Source organism: Medicago sativa, chromosome 2 (assembly GCF_051527215.1).
Source record: "Medicago sativa cultivar Bolivia chromosome 2, Bolivia_mono, whole genome shotgun sequence".
In the NCBI taxonomy this organism is placed as follows: domain Eukaryota; kingdom Viridiplantae; phylum Streptophyta; class Magnoliopsida; order Fabales; family Fabaceae; genus Medicago; species Medicago sativa.
Genome location: NC_140750.1, coordinates 16,809,639 through 16,831,485, shown reverse-complemented (window position 1 = coordinate 16,831,485; position 21,847 = coordinate 16,809,639). Strand labels below are relative to the sequence as shown.

The window sequence follows — 21,847 nt, the reverse complement described above, 5'->3', positions numbered from 1 at the left end:
GACCCTTAATTTATTACTCTAAATTTTGTGACAAACACCATTAACTATCTAATTATGTGTCTTGTCGTAATTAAATATTTGGATCACAATTATGTCGAACTATGAATGAGGCGTGGTTGCATTTTTTTTTGCTAAAAGTCTAATGATGAATTAAAATTTGTAAGCCTCTTTGTTGTTTATCTGTTAACTATTATCAGAACAACTTATTAAGAATTGAGGCAATTTTGAAAATATTTATCATCCTTACATCTGAATTCTTATATAAATCATATTGATTTATAATTAGAGTCTCACATATGTTTATTTACAATTGCTTATTCTCCATTGATGAATATTTTGAGATGACTATATTATAAGATATTCTCGTTAAGTCATCAACAATCATTGGCTCTAAGTATAAGGATGAATGTCACACTCTCCGAGGTATGTTGTGATTTAATTATTTTATCCTCTTGTGACTTATTGCTTATTATTGCATATATGAAGAAATTTAGTCTTTCTTCTCTTTTGTTGAGCAATTATGATATCTATATAGAAGTGAAATCCTTTTTCAGAATATTCTAAACAGAACTCTGTTGTTATATACTATTTTCTTACTATAATGCTCCATTTTGTATTTGTGTTATTTCTAATTTATAGTGGGAGTATTGAAAATTTTATTCTAAGAGTTCTTTTCTGGATAAATTAGAAAACTATTTGACACACTTCTATTCCAAATAACAACTTTTGTTATTATACTACTTTATATAAAAGAAATTCTAAAGTCATATTTATGATGTGCTAATTTAAAATATTGTTAAGCACATTTTTCTATCATTTGAATATGACCGAAGTTGAGTAAATTTAAGTATAATTGTGTATGCATGATATTATTGTATCATATTATTTATTTGTATAATTGTAATCTCACCTATCGTGGGTACAATTATGCAAATTTTGTTAAATAGATTAGCATTATATTGGTAACAGTCATACCCTATCGGTGTGTTGTTATTAATATAATTGTTATTATTCAATGTACCTAAAATGTTTATACTTATGTCAATTATAATTAGAATACTCTATCAATGTTTAAATTTTGTAAGACATAAGAATGGTACATTGTGATGATATAGTTCTTACTTATTATCGTTAAGATCCTTGAATGAGATTAATATAAGTAAGTTACTTTGTTAAAAGACATGAAGAAAATTGTATAAATTTTGCAATCCAATATTATTACATTTTGAATTAAATTTCTACCTAAATGTGATTTATATATATATATATATATATATATATATATATATATATATAAATATATCGGATTGCTACTATCCCTTGTTATGTGAGAGACGGACATACCCTATCGGTGTGACGTTACTTAACATATCATTTTGTGATAGAGAAATAGTTGAATATTTTAAATAAAATATCTTTCAAACCTTTTTAATTCAACTATCATTGTCTATTCTCTATCAAGTGGGAGAATTATTGCTATGTATTGTGTAACGTGATGGACATACCCTATCGGTATGACATTACTTAACATAATCATCCTTTTGTGGGTAAGATAGTTTAACTATCATTCTCCACCAAGTGGAGAAAATATCATTCTTCAATAAGTGAGAAAAATTCTACATGTCAACTTACTATATCTCATAAACAAATATATTTATTTGTTTTTCATATTTTAGATATGAAATTTTTGTAGAGACTTATATTGAGGATATTATTTATGCTATTGCTATTCTTTAATACTTATGGAAGCTTATGACTATTTTCTCTTATATCCTCAATAATAATAAAATATAAGTCTTGTGTATTTCCGCTGCCTGTAACCTAATTGTTTCTCAAATTTGTGTAAGTATAATTGTAGCATTTGAGTTTTGAGTGAGTTATTAAAATTGTGAACAGAGCCTTATATCTTTTTTTAGAGACTCATCTCACTCATATGATGATAAATTTTTTATATAATCATCATACTCTGTCATATAACGGTTACTATGTTTATAAAATTCTGTGGAATTTTAATTGTGAAAAGGAGATCTTGTGTTATAAAATTCTTAAATGAAAATTTACGTTCTCCTTAATTCTAAATGCAGAATATGTGGTTAACTACGAAACCCATTTCTTGATAAAATCTGCCATTGATAAAATATGTATTTATGGGGGTTTCATATTATTCTTGAGTTACCACTTGTGTTAATAATTCTGCTATGCTCATGTGCAAAATATGTGGTTGAGTTCATAAAACTCTATTGGCTAAAATTATATAATCACTTATGTTGATAATCTTGCACTAGTAATTGAGTATCCCACTGTTGAATATTACATTATTATAATATTTTGTATCAGTGATCACTAATGAGAACCCCACTTACTCTTGTTTATATATATGTGGGATCAGTGGGAGTGTGTACACAATATTATATATTATGAGCTCAAATGAGAAATCTCGCTCTTGTTTATATATATATGTGAGATCAAGAGAAATGTGTACACAATATTATTGCCGTTATCGCCATATACTCTTGTGCACACTATAAAATATGGCATAACTTAAGAGACTTTAAACTTTAGTCTCATTCTATTATATTGAGATATATGTTAAAATTCTATCGATCTCAATGAGCATCATAATTGGATGCTTAAGTCAATCTTGTTGGAATATGCACAATAACTTCTTGGCATGCAAATATACATTGTGCTTCTGTTTTACCAACATTCCACATTTTTGAAGTCATAAACAGTAAGTACAATGTATAATATCAATACTCCTATCGAGTATGATATTGTGTTCTTGTGGTACTTATAATTTGAGATAATCATAAATGTTCTTTTGTTATTGACATTCTAGTGGCCACATTAATCCACATCTTTTTCTTTAAACTAAGTGTCTATGTTAATCCAATTTTGGGATTATTGAATTTCCTATTTTGCTTTTATGGATTTTCATAGTCACATTTTTGTAAAACTTGGATTAATTGAATGTCGTAGAACATTTATTGATTTTGACTATATGTAATTACACTCTTAATAGGCTATCCCTATAAGTAATTACTATTCGTGTACCTATGTGGATATACAACTTCTGTAATATTGAAAACTCATTGGCAGAACCACTAACCACAGACTTATATATATATGAGTATTGTAACTCATAATGTTTTGATTAAGTCTATGTTATTTTGGGTTAGTGGGAGTTTGTTACAGCATTTTTTAAAATGCTTGGGCTATTCTTTAGTGACATATTCTTTTTTAATTCAAACGTGTCACTATAGATTCATCATTTGTTAGAAAAGTGAGTCTTTGATCTGTATGATTTGTTTTCCCTATCGGATTCAATTTCTGCAGCATTAAAGCTTACTTCTCTTTTGAATGATTAGTGCTTTGACCATACATGTAATTTTAAATTTTAAATTCTTTATGACAAGTGAATTTTTTATTCTTTCAGTAATTGAGTATTGTCATCCAAGTGGGAGATTGTTGGATTAATTATTTAATTAATCAATTATGGATTGACAATAATCAATTATTATAAGTCGGTGTCATAATATAAATTATGGTCTATTGTGTTAAGCACTAATTATATGATGAATTTGAGTGATTGGGCTTTTGTAACTAAATGGACTGTGATGGGTTGGACCATTTAGATAAGCCCAATGAGAGGTCCCTGCCCTCAGCCGTATAGCTATTTAAACGTCATCCCATTAGACGGTTAATTATTCTGAATATTGGTGAAAACCTAGAGCTAGACGGAACGAGGGTAGTTACCCCTCTCATAGTTGTCGGCGTTGTCTACGGTTATCCTCATCAACCTAATTCAAAGGTACACAATCTCTTGTTCTTTCTTTGTTATTGATGATATGCTATAATTTGTATCTAGTGATCTATGGCTAAAAATCTAAAACTTTCATCAAGTTTAACTTCTTCAAAAAAAAATTTGTCTTCTGTTGTCAACCATTATGAAGGTCTCTAATAACTTGGCGACATATAAGCAAATAAGAGAAGCATATTCATCTCTATTTTCCATATTAATTTGTCTCTTATTTTAATTTTTCAAGTAGTGATATATTCACATGAATATTTTTTTACATGTCTATTGTTCATAATTTCTATATTTTTTAGTGGCATTCATAATTTCTATTCTATATATTGCATTGAGAAATAAGACATGTATATGAAGTATGTTTTGGAAACTTCAACTCTTGCTGCACATTGAGAAATGCTATCTTCATATGTTTGGCGCCGTATAAAGGAGAAGAAATAGAATCAACATCTTTTATCTTTGAAATAACTTATCAATATGCTTAGTATAAACTTTTACAAAGTATAAAGTATCATCAACATATAGAACCAAATGACTGAAAATATAAATGTATTACACTGATTGTTTCATTAGCAATGAGGTCAGACAGAACACAAGATTTATCCTAAAGTTGCAATTACTAGTACAACAAGATATAATACTAATTGCCATTACAACATCTCATTCTGACCACTTATTCATCATAACAAATTCACTTATTTAGACAAACAAAACAGTCCTTAATCCACTTTTAACATGATCTTAAGCAAGATTAAATGTCACATATGATGGTGTGGTAGTTTTTCTGCGACCAAGAAATAGAAATGTCCCATTACACCGGTGTGCATTATGCTGTTGTTGTAGACAATTGCTATTGTTAAAATTTCACCATCAAATATCTTGATAGAACCTGGTTTAGGGTAGCAAGTTGACATTCCTACAAGATACCCTTTCTCATTTCCTGCTTCCATTCCAGTTCCATATTTTGGGATTGAGTTGCATATAACCCTCCCATCCTAACATTAATGCCACAACCAAAGTTTTAACTTTTAAAAATCGGACTAGAGATCGAACATGTAAGTCAATATTAAAAAGTAGAAAGGAATTAAAAAGGTAAAAAATATATAAAAAAAATGAAAATCAATCGAACCAAGTACCAACCACGGAACACCGGTTGAATTTGGTTCAACTAGACTGCAAAACAAATAAGATCAAACCAATGGACGAATTGGTCGGCTCTCAATTAAATATGCTAATTTGGTTTAATTTTTTAAAACATTGGTTTAAAGAATATGATCAAGTATATTTAGTTATAAAACAATATTGAATATTAGATTGTTCTATATCACTATTATGTGTGATTCATGCGACTGGAGAGTAGAATTGAAATGTAAAAGAATCATTGTAATTAGTTCATGACATACCTGTCCATATAGGGTTGATCTAATCGCACCTACATGTTGATGACCAGCACTGTAGATTATATAACCACCAGCTTTTATTGGGACACTTGTTCTCTTGATATCAACACAACCACTACCATTCCCATGGCTTTTGGTGCAAGGTTTAACTTGATATTCAACCTATATATCAAGCACAATGAGTGTTATATGAAAAAAAACTGTAACAAATGTGCCAAATAATGTTTTTCACATATACTTCATTGAGATTTCACTTACCTTGCAATTATGTTTGATGCTCATTCCATTGGGATTATATGATATTTTTAAAGCATCAGTCACATCAAGTAAGTAAATCTTAACTGGCACCACAAAATCATCCCAATCAACCCACATAATTGTGTACTTTAGGTAAAGGACATGTTTAGTGCCCAAAAACCCTTTCCTCAATCTACATTGACCATTATCAGGACAACATCCTAAACCTCCTTTGTAATTTGGACTTAAAGGTTTTCCACTTAATGCATTTATTGTAACATTATATAGGTCACATCTACATTCAATACACCCCATTCTATCTTCCACACCCCTTGTATCAATTGCATGGACATTGATCATCCATTTTTCATCATACCCTTTAGGAATTTGTGAAGGATTTCCAATTTCTACTCCATAAGGGTCAGGGATATATGTATCAGTGCCTCTAGTTTCAGCTCCAAGGCCATAGTATTGTCCAAGAATATCATCTTGGCATAATCCATTATTTCTCACCATAATAATATCTGTTTGGTTATTGTTTGTCACATTTTTAGGTTGTTGGTATTTTAGAACAATCCAATGGTGAAGATAAGTTTCTTGGAGAGGTACAGAATTCCCATATTCATCTACTAGTTCAGCATTAAAACTTTTGAGTGCAATATGACCCTTTGGAAATTCAACATCATAATAGAATTTGTTTGAAATTGATCCTGGACTTAATTCAATCTTAGGTGACATAAAAACCGCTGATTTAACATTGTTTTTGGTATTTCTGTTGGTAGCTAATAAGCATGGTGTACATGACACCAACACTAGCACTAAGATTGCCCATGAAAGCATCCAATCTTGAGATAAAAACCTCATGTTGATCTGTAATTAGTAGCAATAATAATCAATTAAAAGCAATTAAGTTGTTGATCTAAAATTTAATTTAAAGAAAGCATTATGCATTGTGGTTAGTGCATGAAGTCACATACAACTCGATCATCTAATCAAGATAAGACAATCAATGTTTTGTAGCGGATTAAAATCTAGGGTTAATTATGTTTCTAGTCCCTATAAAATAGTGACCTTGTAAGTTTAGTCCCTACTTAATTTTAATAGCATTTTTAGTCTCTAATTTTGTTTTTCTGCACTGAGTATTAGTCCCTACTCAATTCAAATTTGTTTAATTTATGCTTAAACTCTTAAATTTTTGAACAATTTTTTGCAGACATGTTTAGAACATTACTAAAAGTTCGTCCGCAAAAAATTATTGCAAAATTTGATTTCTACATCCAGATTTTATTACTTTTTATCTTTAACTTTTGTCATTTTAAAAAATTCATATTTAATTCATTTCATGTCAGAAAATTCTAAATTTTAGTAAACGAACCTTTCATAGTGTTCTAATCTTGTCTCAAAAAAATCGTTCAAAAATTGAAGAGTTTAAGGATAATTAATCAAACTTTGTTTTAGCAGGGACTAAAATTATAAGTAAATTTTTTTTATAGGGACTAAAAATGTTATTAAAATTAAGTAGGGACTAAACTTACAAGGTCGCTATTTTATAGGGACTAGAAACATAATTAACCCTAAAATCTAAGTCGTCCGATCATAATCGAGACGATTGAGAATATGTGTGACCGCATGCCGTCATAGTGTTGCAACTGCATATAATATGGATCATAGAATTGACTCCTCTTCACAATAAATATATGAAGTGATCAATTCACTTTATTAGGAAAAAAAAAGAGATAATATAGTAATATGAAACATTAATTAAAATTTAACGATTGTAATTAGATATTATTTTTTGGGTCAAGTAGTCTAGTGGCTAGAATTCACTTTTTTCAAGATGAATAAGTGGGGTGTCCAGGGTTCGAACCCCGGCCCCTATAACAATGTATGTCCCTACCAACTGAGCTATGTTCACGGGGACAAAAGAAATTTCCTTGCCAACTGAGCTATATATTTCTATTAATCACAATAACAAAGTTTTATTTTCACTAGAGTCGCTATATTTAATTATTTATATATATTGGACCAAAAGAAACGTACCTCAAATACTTGGAAGAGAAATGTGCAAGTGTAATTAGTAGGAAGAGTATCAACTACTAAACTATAGATAGAAGTGTTAAGCTTGAAACACATATTTATATACCAAAATATATAAGTGCCTTTGCATATGCTAGCTATAAGGCATACGTTTACTTGTTCAAAAAAGAATAAGGCATACGTTTACCAAATATATACTAATATTTTTTTTAGTATGTGTTTTAAATGTCAATGATTTTAATCGAATGCAGTGGCATGAATCACTCGAGAGACGACCTAGAAAATGTTGTTGTTAAAAGAGAATGTTGTTGCTAAGAAATTGAAGAAGGCCATGATCCATGCACGAGTGGTAGTTAAAAGAGAATGTTGTTGTTAAGAATAATTCAATTAGGGGAAGAGAAATGACCATCCTTGACATCCATGCCTCCGAAGCCTTTTTTTCCTATGAGGTTTTCTAAATTAATATTTTCATAACAGCTAATATTAGTATTGTTAGTATTATATGAGTTGATATTTTGGAAGTCATACAACTTTGAATGAGTAATCACATTAGACTTTTGAGCAACCATGCAATGATCTTGAAGACAATATTTTTACCTAAAATATTAAAGTATTAGATGTAAAAGTATTCTTTCTTATATGTTGTTCAAGTACTCATCTTCTATCAATGTGAGCTTCTAATTCATGTTTGACACGTGATAAACATTTATTTTGGGAGAGACTAAAATCATAAACATACTTCATAATTTTCTTGCACTTAATTTCATGTGTTGAATTTATATTATTATTTGTATAAAAAAATGACTTTTCAAACTCAATTTTAGGGTTATTTGAAATCTTAGAAAAACTCAATTTCGAGTTAGAGACCAAAAGTTATTTAAGAATAGTGAAAATATAAGTTATTTAAGAATTGATAAATATAAAGAGTCTCCTTGAACATAGTTTAATTGACAGCGGCGTTATAATATGTAGAAGTTGAGGTTTAAATAAAAAATTCTCATTTAGTAAATCTCAAGAGGCCGAATTTCTAGCTTAAATTATTTGACAAAAAATTAAAGAAATAAAATGAAGATATTTTAGGAACTAATATTAAAAAGTGGCATCATGAAGTGAATATTTTGATTAAATGGATTTCTAGCTTACATTGTTAATGTATACAAATTAAATTCAAGATCATTCAACCAAACTCAAATATTAATGAACTCCACCTAAAATAAATTGTATGAAAAAATTCAAGTTTATTTTTAGATGAAATAATTTGTTATTTGATTTTATTTACTTCTTAACATAACACTCTATAGTACTAAATCTTTTTCTAAGATACCAAATGATTAACATAAAAAATTAATAAATACAAGATAATTTGAAACTTTACATATCAACTAAAAGTCGTTAAAAATGTGATTTAATCAGGCCCGACTTTTAACAAGTGTAAGGTGAGCTACGACGTCGAGCCTCGCAATCTTAGGAGCTTCAATTTTTTTTAATATAGCACCTAAAAGTGTTGGTATATTTCTTCAAAAAAAAAGTGTTAGTATATATAATGAAATAAAAAAAAATCAATAGGCATCTTGTAATAGTTTAGTGGTAATGTAGAATGCACTTGGGTAATTAGTCTCAAGGTTCAATTCCAAACATTTGAGTGAATTTGAACTAAATATAAATGTCTCAATTCCAAACATTTGAGTGAATTTGAACTAAATATAAATGTCTCAACTACACACACAACTACTAGATCATTATCATTTAATATGCATTTCAGAGTTATCTATGAATGTAAAAACTATCATATACCTTGAATTTGCTACAATTTTTTCCGATATTAGTACTAGTTTTGTCACTATTTAGATAGCAAAAACTCTTTTTTTAAGCAACAACCACCATTATTTTGCACTAAACAAAATGACGATTCTTTTAAAGTTTTTGTCATTTCTTTTTTATTATGAACCCAAATTTTAATATTAAACAATTAGTGGTTAGTGAAATTCAACACAAGTTAGTTAGTTCCTCTTTAAAAAAAAGTTAGTTAATTTCTCCCATACAAACTCACTTTTAATGAATTTATAAGAATGACTATTTTATTATGTTATTTACAACTTAAATAGATGACTACTATTGCTTAAAAAATCTTATTTTTTTCATTAGAGGTCAATTTTTAATATTTGAATATGATCTTAAATTTTATCGGAATGGCCTGGATTTAATCTATACTATATATAAAGAAAACTACTCCTTCCAGCACTTTTTGTTGGATTTTTCTTTCTAAAAATACCCTCAATTTTCAATACAAATAACACATGTAACAAATAGATAAGAATAAATTTAAATATTAAAACAAATGTAACAAACATGATATGAATATATATTTTTTTATTTTTTTTCTTTATCATTTTAAAAGTGTAACAAACTAGATGAGTATATTTATACTCACCTTTTCATCATTCCAATTATACTCTTAAACAACTTTTTCGATAATAAAATTGTTGTTGGTGTCATTAAAAAAAATTAGATTATATTTTTTCTGTTATATTGTATTATTGTCGGTGTCATTGAAATATATAATCATGGTTAGTTTGATTTTTTATAATCTATACTATATATAAAGAAAACTACCCCTTTCAACACTTTTGGGTTGAATTTTTCTTTCAAAAAATACCCTCAATTTTCAATACAAATAACACATGTAACAAATAAATAAAAATAAATTTAAATATTAAAACAAATGGAACAAACACGATATGGATATATTTTTTTTATCTTTTTTCCTTTATCATTCAAAAAGTGTAACAAACTAGATGATTATATTTATACTTACTTTTTCATCATTCCAATTATACCCTTAAACAACTTTTCCTATAATAAAATTGTTGTTGGTGTCATTAAAAAAAGAATTTAGATTATATTTTTTTTATCATTCCAATTATACCCTTAAACAACTTTTCCTATAATAAAATTGTTGTTGGTGTCATTAAAAAAAGAATTTAGATTATATTTTTTTTGTTATATTGTATTATTGTTGGTGTCGTTGAAATATATAATCATGGTTAGTTTGATTTTTTATAACTTGAAAACAACAAACATTTATATTTTTTTTAGTTTTAATCAAAATCAAAATTTCATAAAAAAAACACCGTTCATAATTTTCAAACTTTAGCGCAATAAAAAGAGCGGAAAGATGACACTCACCCGTCTTTTTGCTAGTTTATATAAAAAAAAAAAAAAAGTGATTTAAAGAGTTTATATGTGGTTCATGGACCGGTTATGTTATTGAACCGGGTATGACTAACAACCGGGTTAATCCTTATTTTGTGTATATAAATTTTTTTACAAGACCGACATTGATTTATCTATATAAAAATCAGAAATTAAAAAATGACAAAAATCTCAGAACCCCAACAAAACACACTGAAGATTGAAAACTCTCAAACGAAAAGCAAAATCGCAAATAAACCCTAAATCGCGCCACCCTCATCTTCATCCACGCGCCACCGTCCTCGGCCTTTCACTAGTAATCTTTCTTCAACCGATTTGCTTCTATTTATTCTTATTTTAATCGACGTTATTTATCAATTATCGATTCCATAAATTAGGGTTTCGTTTTTTTTGATTTTTTGAAATTGATTTTCGAAATTGATTTTTGTTGCAGAACCATGGCGGCTCTGAAGGAACTCCTTCCAGAACCTAAATCATCCACAACAACATACTATGATCATAGCAATGATCCGTGGTTTAAACAAAGATTCACTGCAACGGAAGAGGAGAAATCTGCTGCAATCGCACCGAAAATTGTACCACCGTATCTGAAACGATCTGGTTTTGTTCCACGAAAGGTTGAGGATTTTGGAGAAGGTGGAGCTTTTCCGGAGATTCATGTGGCACAGTATCCGCTTGATATGGGAAGGAATAAGAATTCAAAGCCGGGTTCGAAGATTCTTCCGGTTACGGTTGATGCTCATGGTAATGTTGCTTATGATGCTATTGTGAAGCAGAATGAGAATGCTAAGAAGATTGTGTATACTCAGCATAAGGATTTGATACCGAAGATTTTGAAGAATGATGGAGATGATGAAATGGAGGATGTGGAGGATGAGGATGCTCAGCGTGAGATTGATGAGACGATGGAGGAAACAAAGGCGGCTCTTGAGAAGATTGTGAATGTGAGGCTTAGTGCTGCGCAGCCGAAGAATGTTCCGAAGCATAATTCGGATTCTAAGTACATAAAGTATAAGCCTTCGCAGCAGAATGCGGCATTTAATTCTGGTGCGAGGGAGAGGGTTATTAGGATGGTTGAGATGCCTGTGGATCCACTTGAGCCGCCGAAATTTAAGCATAAGAGGGTTCCTAAGGCTTCGGGTTCACCTCCTGTGCCGGTGATGCATTCGCCTCCAAGGCCTGTTACTGTGAAAGATCAGCAGGATTGGAAGATACCACCTTGTATTTCAAATTGGAAGAATCCCAAGGGTTATACTATTCCTCTTGATAAGCGGTTGGCTGCTGATGGGAGAGGGCTTCAAGAGGTTCAGATTAATGATAATTTTGCTAAGCTTTCTGAGGCTTTGTATGTCGCAGAGCAGAAGGCTAGAGAAGCTGTAGCTATGAGGTCTAAGGTGCAGAAGGAGATGCTTTTAAAGGAGAAGGAAAGGAAGGAACAGGAGTTGAGGGCTTTGGCTCAGAAAGCACGCTCAGAGAGAATTGGTGTGGCTCCTCCGGCTGCTGCTGTTCCCGTTGTTTCGGAAAGGAGTGGTGTGGATGATGGTGATATGAGAGTTGATTATGACCACAGGGGGGATAGGGACAGGGAAAGGGAAAGGGAAAAGAACTATCCCAAGGAGAGTCGGGAAGAAAAAGAGGAGCGGCTGGGACGTGAGAAGATTCGTATGGAAAGGAGAAAGGAGAGGGAGAAGGAGAGAAGGATAGAAGCTAAGGATGCTGCCATGGGAAAGAAGAGCAAGATTACTAGAGATAGGGATCGTGATATTAGTGAGAAAGTTGCTCTTGGTATGGCTTCTACCAAGCAAGGGACAGAGGTCATGTATGACGAGAGGCTATTCAACCAGGATAAAGGAATGTCTTCTGGATTTGCCACTGATGATCAGTATAATGTGTATGATAAAGGCTTGTTCAATGCACAGCCAACACTTTCCACCCTGTACAGGCCGAAGAAGGATGTTGATAATGAAGCTTATGGAGGAGATGCAGACGAGCAGCTGGAGAAGATTACGAAGACTGATCGCTTTAAGCCTGACAAATCATTTACAGGGACTTCTGAAAGGGCACCTCCTAGGGATAGGCCGGTTGAGTTTGAGAGCGAAGAAGCTGATCCATTTGGTCTTGATCAGTTCTTGACAGAGGTCAAGAAGGGTAAGAAGGCCATGGAAAATGTAGGTGGTGGAGGAACTATGAGAGCTAGTGCCGGATCTTCAATGCGAGATAGTTCTGATGGAGGTTCCGGCAGGACTCGCATTGGATTTGAAAGAGGTCGTTAAGTAGATCAGGGTTGAAGTCTAATTGTTATCATGCTTAGGTTGGCATGCCTTTGTGGATTGTAAGGATAATGTGGTTGAGTTATGTATCTTTCTTTTTCTTGCCCTCGCCCATGGACCACCTTATAAGTGGTGAAATGTACTTGTATTTTGTTTTGAAACCTTTTTATGTTATTTATCTTTCCATGGAGTTATATTCAGTGAAATGCAATATGCAATGTTCAAACTTTAAAGTAGATCTCCACCATTTGAATTCGGCTGTTAAAATGTACTCCATGATATATCTAGTTTTTTCATGCCTGATTACCGGATAATACATTTGCTTTCTGCTATTGCTGTTTGATTTATGCCATTAATGGGCTGTTATGGCTGGTAAAGAGGATATTGATATTACAGCTGTTGAAACTAGAGTGGAACTGTTGTCTAGTCTTTCTGTTTTCATGTTATACTAATTGATGGTTCTCTATTAGAATGAAATGTAATTGTTAGCTTTAAATTTATTTAATGAGTTATATCAATTTTTTCAATACTTTTTATAATCCATTTGCTTGCTTGTTATTGCTGTTTGAGTTATGATATTGAAGGAGAAATTGTCAATTGAGGTGTAAAAAAGTGTTTAATCATTACCTGATCCAAGGATTCAAGTGGATGTGTATTTTGATTTGATAGAACTGTGTATTAGTAACTCCTCCATAGGACAACATTTGATGCCCACAAAAAAGGATGGGGAACAATATTATTTTTAGTAGTTTTCTTGACAACCATGTTGAGCTAACTTCTCTAGATTTGTGCACATGAAGGCTCAACCCCATCTGCTGTATACCGTGGTTTTACTACTTTATAGTCTTGGGGAAAATTATTTCAGTCCATCATGATTGCGTGGAGTGTAGCCTGCACTAGAGTTGAAAATTACGTTAGATCATCTTTGCATGCCATTTTCATCCAAGCTTCCTGTCAGATGGTACAGGCATATGATTATTTATGACATATCTGTATATTGTACAAAATTGGTTGTTTTGCTCTATTAGGGTGTGGTAAATTGTAAAAAATGCTTATGCTGGTGTTTTCCTTCATGTTTAGGAAGTTGCTATTAATTCTAGTCATGTGTTTCAAAAGGTGGTGGATAATCCTGTCAATCACTTCTGTAGTGTGCACCAATATTTTTAGTTAATTTTTTCCAGTCCTGCTATTTTTTGAGGGAGTTGTGGTAATGTCTAATAAAATAGTAAATTGTTCTAGCGTGAGGTTTAACTAATAGCCTGATGTAGAACTTGTTGTGAACTTTGTGTTTTACTAAATTACAGAATGAGTCATTGCATCTTCTCTGTGATTGCTCTTTCTCAAGCTTTTGATGTTTTCACTGGATCAATTAAAGCTTCCGTTACCCAGTCTGTCAGTTGATCCTCATTCTGATGCAAGCATTTGTTCTTTAATTGTCATCAGATTTGTATTCTTTTCTTCTAGTCACTCCATGAGTTTTCTGTGTTCAAATGGTTCTTTTGATCATGAATGCTGGAGTTGCCAGTTCAGAAAGTGTTATGCCGAATGATACGGTAAAGACTGATGAAACTGGGGACACAAATAAGGAATGGACCTCAAAGAAGAGCAAGAAGAACTGAAGAAGGAAAAGGAGCCTGTGGAAAAGCCTCCTAGCAAGTCACAAGTTAAGAAAATGATTTCGGTTTTACTTCTGAAAACATCCATCATTGCTATTCTCTTGTTTTGCTGGGTGCCTTCTGTGGTAATTTCCAAAACCCCATCATTTATTTCAAGTTCATACTTAATACGTTTTCGAACTTCAGGTTAATACATAATAAGTTCTTAAACCATTTGATTTTCTGATATCTATTATTTTTCTAATACATCATTTTTTATTTAACTCAAATGTATTTCATAATTTTTTTTTTTTTTTTGCAATTTACTTTTGCTTTTAGATGAAGTCTTGGTTGCTTGTTAAAACTAAGCTGGTCATACTCAATTAGGTATATAATGTCGTCTTTTATTGATCTTTTGTTATTGTCTTTCTGAACTGAACAACGTTCAACAAGGCATCTTCATGCTCCAATGTGTATTTCAATAAAAAAGTCTTTCTTGATGTTCACTGTGACCTAATTATCTTTATCTCACCTGTAAGTTTAGTGTATGGGTAGCAGCAGAAGCTTAATCAGCTCCTTCTATTGTTTTAACATCACATTCATATGATGCACTTCATGTTTTTAATGATTTTAGAGAGGCTTATCCTTGGTTGAGTCATAACACAGAATGGCATAACTCTTCTTTTCATGGTATTCCATATTTTTCTACTGAAACATTTGAATTTGCTTCTATAGACAAACCTTTTCATATGCGTTATAACACTTTTGAAATAGACAAACTTTTTAATCTGCGTTATAACACTTTGGAATGAACTATCAGCGTCTTTTTTTCTGACAAATTCAACATACTTGATCAATGATCTTCAATCTGAAAAAGGTGATGGTTAGCTTGCATGATTTTCTGTATTCTGTACTAATCCTGAAATTCATGTTTTAATTTTTTCTTCTGCTATGTACAAAATGTGATGTGATGTGAGTTACCACTGAGGCTGCTGATGATGAAATTTCACTATTCTGTCTTTTTCAATAGTTTGAGATCATGGGTTGTGAAGTGCAATTGAGACTAGAGATGGTTTACTTGGGCATAATCCATATCTTGTAAACAATGTTTGGTTCTGTCTCATTTTTTCAGTGGGTAGTTGGTGAATTATATAATCTTCCGAGCCGAACTCATTATCCAGTTCAGTGCACCAGGTTCTACATTTTTGACCTGCAGCTTGGTTCCATTTCTTCTTGGGCTGCGATGATTTCCCGAAACCGGTTGATCTGAAGCAAACGCCATTAGCTAATTAGCTTGATTCAACAACACAAATAATGATTCAATAACAAATAATTTAGATGAGCATTGGAAGAGCTCATACTGTATCACTTTTTTGATTAAGTAATCATTACAATCAAGATCGATTTGGGATTTTAGAATCTCAAAGAAACTTTCAGGCTCAATTATTTTATGCTTTGATGGATTTGGGATTTTATGCACACAATTTTTTGTTTTTTTTTATAGCTTTTTAGCTTGTGTTATGGCTTTTATTAAACAATCTAAAACACAGTCGGAATGTAAGATCAGACAGCTCAAAGATACAACTCCTTGATTGCATAACTACATACAATCCATTTTCACAGGACTATACTCAGCATCAGTATAGTGTGTGTATTCTAACTTTCTAATTGCTTTGGCTTAAGAATCGTTCAATCCAATGAAAATCATGCTTGGAAGATGCTTCACACTATCTTTGCATCCTCCTCTGATTTCACCTTGGTTTCTTCTTTAGCCAATTCAAGTGCTTGAATCAAACTTTTCAAATAAACTTGTGCATCCTTAGAAGAAGTCTTTGGCATCAAATGCTCAGCAACATCAGCTGGAGTGATTTTAATTTCCTTCAACAATTCACATATTGTGCCAAACAAATAATGTGACTCGATATTAAGATAATTCTTGGCCAACAACTTGAATGCCTCAAATCCACAATATGACAACTCTATGTGCTTATCCATTCTACCTTTTCTAACCAATGCAGGATCCAATTTCTCCACATAATTTGTTGTGAAAACTATAAGTCTTTCACCACCACAAGCAGACCATAGTCCATCAATGAAATTCAATAGCCCAGAAAGTGTTACTTGACTATTTTTTCCATCTTTTTCTTCCATATTTTCACCTTGTGTTTGTCTTGGATCTTTCTCTTCCTCTTCCTTTTTCTTCTTCTTCCTTTGACCAGTCAAATCAAGTGAACAATCTATATCTTCAATTACAATTATAGATTTACTTGATATCTCAATCAAAAGCTTCCTCAATGCAGTGTTATCCTTCACAGCAGTCAATTCAAGATCATAAAGATCATAGCTTAGCAAATTAGCCATAGCAGCAATCATTGTTGACTTTCCAGTCCCTGGAGGACCATAAAGTAAATAACCTCTTTTCCATGCCCTTCCAATTCTTGCATAGAATTCACCAGCTTTACTAAATGTAATGAGATCATCAATTATCATTTCCTTCTTCTCTAAATCCATAGCCAGTGTTTCAAATGTTGATGGATGCTCAAATACAACATGGCTCCAATGAGAACCACTATTAGTATAAAGTTTCCTTTGCCTATTTTTCACTTGAATTGCTTTACCTTCTTTTAGTACATGACTAAGATATGTCCCTAAAATCACATCTCTGTTGTGTTTATGGAAAGTGAGTTTGTAGTACCTTTTTTCATCTATGTTTTGATGAAGTGAAATTGAATTTGAGTTGGATGCTTTTTTGCCACTGGCCCACCAAAGTTTCATTCCATTGAATTCATCACATATTTCTTCTTTATCATCCATGCTAAGAATAAGGGATTGATTATTCTTGGCTATGTCACCTTTGAGTCTCTTTGCTTGTGTAGATGCTTTGGAACTAAGGTAATTCTCTATGGAAGAATAAGCTTCACTTCTCATGAGTCTCTCACCAGTGAACTCATGAAATGTGATTTGAATATAAGGGTAGATAAAAGTGACTAATCTTTGAGAGTATTTATCAATTAAGTTCCTAAGTTGATAAGGAAAATATTGTTGAAAAATAGCCCAAATAAACATCAAGGAAGCAATTATGGATCCTATTTGAGCAAACATTTCAGTATTCTTTTTAGCATACATGGTGTGGATTTAGAAATGGTTTTCTAGCTTTGTCTTATACAAAGATGAAAGATATGTGATAATATCTAAGAAAACTTTTTAATTTATCCTTTGTGAATTATGTGGCTATTGTACAATAACGTTTAATTGGTGTTTTTGTCTATATCCTTAAAAGTCAGCAAAAAAAAAGTAGAAGCCAAATTCTATTTGATTGATGTGTACTAAGGTTATTTCGGAGCAGGTATCATGAATCATGACTTTATATTATTATACCATTTTAATTTTGTGTTGGTCCTTATAAAAGTTGAAAAGTCACCAGACAAGATGAAATCAAACACGGTTTTTTAACCTGTTACAAAAAGAAAATGGTGCTTTTCATGTGTGACTCATTTATTTTATCGTCATGTTACGTTAAGCCCAGTATACAAATGATATTTTTCATTTAAAAGAAGAAAGGTATTTTTATGTAGAAAAGAATCTAAGATTACTTTACAATAGAACACGAGGTCCAACTCTATTGATAATGTCGATATTGTTAGACCTGAACATCGACAATGTCAGCAATAGCAGCAACTTGGAATGAATTTCCTGGAGGACAATAAGATTACTTAATCATTTGTTCTGTTTCAGAAATCAATCTGATTGGTTCATAAATACTGAGTTTGAAAATGCTATGAGAAAAAGATAACAGATCGATGATTTATTTTGTTTTTAGAATTAAATTGGTCTGTTCTTAAATACTAATTTGAAAATGATTTGGTTAACCCCATCACCATTATACAAGGATATATGGATTTGTCATAGTTAAGTGACGAGTTCATTGTTTGGTTTCTGTTTTGATCTTCATGTATGACTCTTTGATAATGTTTGGTCATTTTTCTCCATCATTTCACATATAACCCAAGGTACCATCCATCTCAATTCAATAGCAATATGCTATGGACGTAATTAAATTTGAAGGTCTTTGTTTCGTTCAGTGTAACGCTGCTTCGCAAATTCGATGATCTTAGTTAGCTCTTTGTTGTTGACACTAGAGAATTGCAATGTAGATGCAAATGCACTGCCATTCTTATGGTACACAAAAGATTATATAATTATATCGTTTTACACTCACCGTTGAATAAATTGATCCATATCATCCAAATAAATAAAATCAATTGACCGTTAAAAAAAATTGAAAGTTGAATTAAACCTCAGTTACTTACCATAAACTTAGATGTAAATCCCTTGATGAGGAACTCCTTCCATTAGTCCAGGAATTGGGTTGTAAGCATTACTATAATAATGAAACTATTAACCTATTAATTTTACCATCAAAGTGCTAAATCATTAAATCTAAAAAGTTCCTTATGATTTTTAGCTAAGCTATGTATGCAAAATATTATGAATGTTATGCTGAACATGATGATGATGATGAAAAAGTAGTCGTATTTTTGTTAACAGGGAAAAACAGAAGTGGTCTCAACGAATATATTTCAAGACAATTTTTGAAAAGTCTATGGAAAGGTCACTTGCAATGGAAACTCTCTATGCAACTTAGTTTTGTATTGCAAATAAAGCACTTCAAACTTATATATGGCATTTTGAACTTAATGGTACTTTCAACTGAATTAGAGAAAACTATACTTACGCTTACAAGAACCTTCGATAACAAAAATTATTAAACATGCATGTCCCATATAGGTGGCTCAGCTGGTGAGCTAAAGGTGACCGGAAGGAAGTCCAAAGTTCGAACTCTGAAAGATTAACATAATTACTAACTTAGAGGAATACTTAGACCAAAAAAAGGGCAAACCATCATTTTGGTCCTTAAAAGTGTAACATGTTGTCACACTAGTCCCTCATTTAGACGAATACTTAAATAAATCTTCAAGACTTCAACTATTCGTTCAATTAGTCACTTTCGTCCCTATCATTAAATAAGAACGTTAACTCATTCAAAATGCTAATGTGGCAAGTTGAAAAGACCAAATGAAATGATGAATGTGTAAGAGGAACTAAAATGAAAATCAACTTTCATCTTCATCATCATTTCCCAACATCTCTTTCAATCTCTGTCTCTAGCTCATGAGGAAAAGCAGGAAATCCTTCCCAGCTACAACTTCGAAACAACTTAATTATCTATCATTTAGGTGGATTCTCTGTCTAAAGTATTGCACCATGTGAAGCGAGGCTCATGATAAAGTAATTTTTTGGGCTCACAAACCAAGCTATGAGCACAGCAAGCTACATTAATAAAAATAAGTTTATAAGTTTTGAGCTCACAAACCAAGCTATTTACTTCCCCATTCCTTCTTTCCTTCAATTCTTTTTTCATCTAAGACAAGTACACAACTTGAATCTTTCATTTTTTAAGTTATTATTAAAAAAAAGAAAAAAAAATATCTCATTCATATGCAACCCATTCCAACCCTACAAAAGCCAAGACATATTTTTAAAGTGTCGATTAGAGTGTGCCACATACCAGTGTTATTTTATAAGTGATTTATTTAATGTATTTTTTTAAAGGATGTGCCACATGGCACACTCTAATTAGTCAATGATATATAACATTGGTACCTTAATGGTATACAAGTGCTATCATGGTGAGTGGAGAGAGAAAAGAGTTGCACACCTTCTCCAACAGCCAGCCCCGAAGTAGAACGGAATTTGCAGAGAAAATAAAAGTTTAATTGCACTTTCTATTTTCTAAAACTCATAAAAGTAGTTCCTTTTTAAAATTGAACTGTTTGATCTTGCTAATTTTATATTTTTTGCAATTTGGTTTTCAACCTTATTTTTTTCCTATAAATGGTGATCTTTGTGCAAAGAAAAAAGTTGTTTATAGTTTCAATGTCGGATTTAAACACAAAACATTAATTTCAAGACCAAAATTCACTTTTTTAGTTGCCAAAGGTCGCCATTTATATGGTAAAAAAATAGGAATTGAGATTAAAATTGCAATTTTAAAAATAGAAGAACAACAAATTCAATTGAAAAAAGAGCAACTGTTTTTGTGGGTGTAATAAAACAGAGGATTAAAAATACAATTAAACAAAAAATAAACTATGTAGAGAAGTTTTAAATTAATTTGCTAAAAAAGTTTTACATTAATGTCAAATAAAAATTAAATTTCCTCATGAACTTAGCTTAGTTGGTAAGGATAATACATGATATGTGTAAGGTCCAGGGTTTAAATCCTGGACACCAAAAAAAAATATTAAACATTTATTTTTATTTTTAAAAAACGGTTGTAAAACAATCATACATGATAAAGTTTCATGCCTATATTAAGACCAAAAAAAAAAAAAAAGTTTCATGCCTATTGTATTCTAAACTAAAAAGATAAACACATGATATTTGAAGTTTGATTGAATCCTACCCATCATTCGATCACTTCTTTATATTTAATTATTTTAAAACAAATTTAAATTTAGAACTGATTTTGTTCCAACCAAATTTTAAGGTACCAAATAATTTACCAATAAAAAATTAATCGATCAACTCTATTTGTTCCATCTTTAAAAAAAAAAAAAAAAAAAACTCTATTTGTTCCACTCAAACAACAACAACAACAAGTTTTTATTAGGAAAGAACTCAACAATTAACAAAGGACCTCTCATCTCTACCATTAGGGTAGAAGAAAAACAAAGCAGCAACAACAAATAAATAAAGATAAGATAACAACAAAATTGAGGGGAGTGAATACCTAAATGCATGAAGCTGGTTTATATAGGAAAGAAAGAGACCATCTAGGTTATGGTGGTCCAATTTAGATGTAGAAAAACGCCAAATTCTGTTTAGATTACTGAGAAACAACAAAAATATGTACCATTGCTGAAGGGAGGAGTTGTTGGTGATCTTGTACTATTTCTTGTGTTGGCAAAAGCAAAAAAATGAAACAGAAAAACAGATATTTTTTTAATGGAAAATATAAATAACTTTTTTGTCCCTATTGAATGAAATAGAAAATTATCACCCAAGAAAAAAGAAGGAAAAAATTGACTATGTTGTTTGATGATAAAGAAGCTAATTCAATTTGAAAAAACTCTTTTATATATTTACATCTTAAATTCACGATAAATAAAGAAGAAAAAACATATAACTTATTTCATGTTTGTTATTTTACGTTTTGTGTTTTCGTTGTTGTATAAACCGGTATCTCTTCTAGATAACAGTAAAGGTTAATCCTTTAAGCCG

The 21,847-nt window shown here is 31.2% G+C and overlaps 2 protein-coding genes and 1 pseudogene across 3 annotated transcripts; 1 reads left to right on the top strand and 2 right to left on the bottom strand.

Moving 5' to 3' along the window:
- Window positions 1–4,343: 4,343 nt before the first annotated feature.
- Window positions 4,344–7,566, bottom strand: LOC146945031 (uncharacterized). Its single transcript, XM_085743428.1, has 4 exons — window positions 7,489–7,566; window positions 5,470–6,318; window positions 5,215–5,373; window positions 4,344–4,806 (listed from the first exon to the last, which is right to left on the bottom strand). Exons 2-4 carry the CDS (start codon window positions 6,310–6,312, stop codon window positions 4,570–4,572), a joined length of 1,239 nt encoding a protein of 412 aa, XP_085599554.1. The 5' UTR covers window positions 6,313–6,318; window positions 7,489–7,566; the 3' UTR covers window positions 4,344–4,569.
- Window positions 7,567–10,909: 3,343 nt separating this feature from the next.
- Window positions 10,910–13,201, top strand: SKIP (chromatin protein family). The gene is made up of 2 exons (XM_085743412.1): window positions 10,910–10,993; window positions 11,132–13,201. Exon 2 carries the CDS (start codon window positions 11,136–11,138, stop codon window positions 12,969–12,971), a length of 1,836 nt encoding a protein of 611 aa, XP_085599538.1. The 5' UTR covers window positions 10,910–10,993; window positions 11,132–11,135; the 3' UTR covers window positions 12,972–13,201.
- Window positions 13,202–16,033: 2,832 nt separating this feature from the next.
- LOC146945029 (AAA-ATPase ASD, mitochondrial pseudogene) lies at window positions 16,034–17,694 on the bottom strand (annotated as a pseudogene). Its single transcript, XR_015026208.1, has one exon. The product of XR_015026208.1 is annotated as an AAA-ATPase ASD, mitochondrial pseudogene (transcript).
- Window positions 17,695–21,847: the final 4,153 nt, after the last annotated feature.